This window comes from Liolophura sinensis, chromosome 6, assembly GCF_032854445.1.
Source record: "Liolophura sinensis isolate JHLJ2023 chromosome 6, CUHK_Ljap_v2, whole genome shotgun sequence".
In the NCBI taxonomy this organism is placed as follows: Eukaryota; Metazoa; Mollusca; class Polyplacophora; order Chitonida; family Chitonidae; genus Liolophura; species Liolophura sinensis.
The window spans coordinates 77,207,569-77,212,102 of NC_088300.1; the positions used below are offsets into that span (position 1 = coordinate 77,207,569).

At 43.9% G+C, this 4,534-nt stretch overlaps 1 protein-coding gene across 1 annotated transcript; it reads left to right on the forward strand.

Moving 5' to 3' along the window:
- The first annotated feature begins 606 nt into the window (after positions 1 to 606).
- LOC135469153 (uncharacterized) lies at positions 607 to 4,143 on the forward strand. The gene is made up of 4 exons (XM_064747694.1): positions 607 to 1,142; positions 1,331 to 1,497; positions 2,430 to 2,614; positions 3,051 to 4,143. Exons 1-4 carry the CDS (start codon positions 785 to 787, stop codon positions 4,048 to 4,050), a joined length of 1,710 nt encoding a protein of 569 aa, XP_064603764.1. The 5' UTR covers positions 607 to 784; the 3' UTR covers positions 4,051 to 4,143.
- Positions 4,144 to 4,534: the final 391 nt, after the last annotated feature.

Here is a 4,534-nt window from a genome sequence, read left to right on the forward strand (position 1 = left end):
CATATATGAAATTGTGTGAATGTATGTATATAAACAAAGTGTTCCATGACAGCGATTTCAGTATCTGATTAGTCAGAATGTAGGTAGCCTATATAGGCGGACGCCTTGCAAGTTTGGCTGACGATGAGGGAGGTGGCGTATTTTCGCTTATTCTAGTTGGGATTCAAACTCATTTTATTAGAGGGGCTGAGGTGGTTATCGTGTCGGCGCGGCGCAATGACCCAGGAGCCTTTCACCAATGCGGTCCCTGTGAGTTCGTCCAGCCTCATGATGACTGCCTGTCCGGATGTAGGCTACGTGGGAAGGTCTGCCAGAAACCTCTAACGCGAATAAGAAACATGTCCATATAAAATACATAAAAGCCCATCATTTTTTTCTCGTATGTCTCCGATCAGTCATTCCCAAGATAGGACATCATCCTGGTTCCCTGGGATATAGCTCTTAGCGGCGTTCTGAGTGATGCGAGGCTCCAGAATCAGCGTGAAGATACGACCTATATGACGTTCGCATAAGACAATCGTGTTTTAATGTCACGTATGTCGTTTGTGACATCATAGAAAAAGAACTGAAAACGTCGCGGCTACTGACGCTACGTTGATCATGCTATTTTCCAACGTTCCTAGATTCAGCTGTTGTTAAGCGAATTTCATGTAATTTGCCACACTGACAACCAGTATTGCAGCATTGGTATAAGTTCTGATACTTTTCCCTGTGAACCGCAGGTATTTATGAAGTACAGCACTTGATAAGGCCAACAACGACAGCGTTTTTCTGAGGCGCCATTATGGCTGGAAGACAGAAGAAACAAACTGGCGGTTCCAGCGTGTCTAGGGAAACATTGCCAATGACACCAGATCGGGTGATCTATGAATGTGTGTCCACCATCAGCGACTTGATTCAGCGACAACTAGAGCGATTTCCGTGTCCGACCAAGAGACGGACGTCTCCGAGAACCTCGACTGAGGAGGACAGCATGGTATCGGACATTCCGTGTGAGGTGAAATCCTCTATCAGATCGCTGTCAGAGGACATACGGGCATTGTTCCAGTCAGTTACGTCCTTAGTACAATGTCAAGACGATGTTCTCGATCAGGAAACTCCTAACCGTGTCCAAAACACCACGAACTCGCCAGATACTTATGGTGAGACCACACTCTTAAAGCAAAGCTACATCAAACACTCTCAGGATTTCATTGTATATAAGCAGTCAGAAAACTGTAAATCCAGTTTTTTTCATACTGAATTCGTAATGGAGGTGAGTACCATTTTTCAAAAGACTGGGTAATGCTATGTTATAGGTATTGGTGAAGTGCTGATGTGTATGTTACAGTGGATGATCTAAAACAACAGCTGGGGACACTACAAAGTCGGTTACGGGAGATGGAACAGTCTGCCGAGAAGAGTTCCCGTGAGGCGGGAAGGGGAAGGATGGGAAAGAAATGGAAAGGGAGTCCTGCAGGCAAGCGTCAAGGCAGTCGGTGTCAAGACAAGATCAAGGTAACGATTATCATATTCTAACACATATATATGCAGTCCCTATATGTACACGTATATATTAAGTGGAATGAATGGATTTAGCTCACAGTAATGGTATCCAAACATGCAGCTGGCGTCATTATTTGCACAAAGAGACCGGCCTCCCACGACGCCCAGGCTTTGTTTAGCTGTATAAAAGATCATCTTAAGTTAAATGATGAAAGTCTCCGCAAAGTGGAGAGGAATAAGTTAAGCCAAATTTATTGCCAAGTGATGGTGTAGCCGTCGTGTCACCCAAGTGTGATTTACCTCGAGTTAAATGAGATAGTTATTCATGTATATATTAGGTTCTTTGGCCATCAAATGCTGCATCAGACACTTACGAGTGAATAAGCTGTGATTGCTGGCCCTATACCAGACCTGTACCTGTATGGTGTAATTAGCAAAATACTTCATCATCATACATGTACATTGGGCCTGTATGTCCATTTAGCTTACTCGCGGCTCTCTGTATAGCTCTTTCCAATATATATGACAGGGGCATCACTGGCCAAGATGGTGCAAGCATTGGCTCGCTGCGACAATAAGGCCCTTGACTGCTGAGGCCGGATTTAAGTCGTGAGGTTCGTCCCTCTGTCGAGGGATAGTGCTTTACTCCGGGCACTCCGGTTTCCTCCACCGAAAAGCCTGACCACTGTCATATAAGTGAAAAGTTGTTGAGCACGGGATTAAAACACCAAACAATCCATCAGTCAGTGCAATATAATTATGTTTGTCAAGGCAAGGCGCCGACAGTCGTGAATAAATATATATCGAAGATAACCATAGAGAGAAGTAAAAACTGCATATGGTACACGTATACTGTATCAGTGAGACTAAATCAGACTTGTCAAAGTCATAGCTGGATAAATCATGTGTACAATATTGACTGTTTACATTGTTTGCGTCAGCAGACAGATCTACTGAATCAGCAGGTAGAAACAGAGCTTGGGCAAAAAGTGAGCAGCATGTATAGGGCTGCCCAGGAGCTCGGAACAACTACTGGCAACATTGACTCGCTGAGCAGTTTGGGTAAAGTTCTGTGCGAACTGGACGGCCTCCTGACTTACATGGAAGGTGGTTATGCAAACTCAGAACAGTAAGTAATGCAAGCAAGGTGTTTGTCCAACGTGCATGGAATTTTACAACAATAACAATATGATATACACTTTGCACAGTAGCGCAAGTGAGTCAGAATACAAGAGCCATGTGCATGCGAGTGGTCATATTTACAACTCTACATAATGACTAATCTTGCTCAATGATGTCCATGTATTGGGACCATCAGTCGCTTAGCTTTGTGTGAATTTGTATGAAAAAGGGGATCTGTCAGAGTGGGAAAGATATCGCAAGTCTGTGTAAAAAATTAAGCCCTCTGCGACTTAAAAAAAACACCCCAATTTTTACCATTCTGCTATTCTTTCTTTTGACTTTCCCATATGGACATAATAAATCTTAAAACCTTGTAATCTGTGTGGATAGCATGTATGCCATATTGCATCAGATCTGAACAATGACGATACTTTGTGTTGCAGAGAAACTAAGGAGGTCGTGCTGAGTGAGAAAAGGGCTGAGCTAGGACTGAACAACAGGCCGGATACCAGTGCTGAGAATAAAGGCAAGGAGCTGGTGACCAAGTCTAGCCTAGAGGCAAACGGCAATAGACGGGAAGAGTCTTCAAATAGAGAGGCAGCACTAAGGGACAGATGTAACGACACACGCTCAGAGACAATGAAAGAAACGAAGGCGAAGCCCCACCACAGAGGGAAAATCAGCGATAACAACACTGGCTCCCAAGCCACAGAAACACATCAAACATCCTTGGGCCAAGAGAAGGCAGGGTGCACCGCTGAAAGTCCCGGTAACCCCACACATACCGAATTGGATTTGGGTGCAGGAAACTGGGACACGAATTTTGAGGCTGTGAATTTGGACTCCAAAAATCCCATTACCGCACCAACTGTTTCAACAACTTGCCAATCTAGTGCTCACTCTAGGATATCCAACAAAGATCTGACAGAAACTGCCTCTGTTAAAGATACAGTAGATTCCAACCAGGACTTGCCCCTCGGGAACAAATCTAAGAGTGACACGGAAACCAGTTTCGACCAAAAAATGAGACCCAAGGAAGAATCATCTGGTTGCGAAAATTCCCTCGCATTGAACCGTAGGTCGTCGGTGACTGATCTTCAGGCGTACATGCATACGGCAAAACCTCTGGCACTGAGTCCCGCGCAACTCGACATGATGCCAGTCAGCACAACCTCCTGCCCCGACATCAGCTGGTCACCTACCGCAACAGTCAAGCAGTTGTCCAGCTGCGTGACGTCATCCCGTTTTGTTCAGTTTGAACAACCAAGGCATGTCAAAATGGCTACGGTTTTAGGCCTTGCTTGGGTTTACGTTGCCGTGATGGCAATATTCAATATGACAACCGACATAAGTTACGCCCCTTTCATGGCGTACGCTGAAACTGTTAATGGATACATAACGCATTCTTTCAATGCGTGGTATGACAGTGAGCTCTGGTTTTAGCCCCTTATTTCCGATATTATATGACCACTATCATTTCAGTAAACATATCTGTTTGGACAGATAAATAATTTGTGAATCAGTATTAATATTAACACCGTGAATAATAAAAGCTCAATAATCCGACTTTCCGTTTAATTATTAAACTTTTTTTGTTGACAGAGTATACATTTCATACCAGGAAACGGGCGGAATTATTAAATCGTCCGCTCCACTTGTAGGGGGAAACCCAAAGAGAGCGAACAACCAATTCACAATACACTCGAAATAATTAATTCGTTCTATGGATTGGTGGTGGTGTAGGTTTTACCTTCGCAAAGTGAGATCTCTTTGGCAAGACAGAGACCAGAATCGAGTAAGCAAAAAACGCATTGTCTTCTTGCTTAGATTTTTCACGTTGAAATTTAAGAATGTTTCGGTTCTGTTATGTCACCCAAGTGAAATGTCGGCATCAACAAGGTCACAACTTATCTGCCTGTTTAACAAG

Bases quoted from the DNA above. Each gene is read 5' to 3' on its own strand.
- LOC135469153 (XM_064747694.1), top strand. From the start codon at position 785: ATGGCTGGAAGACAGAAGAAACAAACTGGCGGTTCCAGCGTGTCTAGG. The intron at 1,498-2,429 runs GTAACGATTATC...TTGCGTCAGCAG, and splicing joins GGTGTCAAGACAAGATCAAG to ACAGATCTACTGAATCAGCA. The intron at 2,615-3,050 runs GTAAGTAATGCA...TTTGTGTTGCAG, and splicing joins GGTTATGCAAACTCAGAACA to AGAAACTAAGGAGGTCGTGC.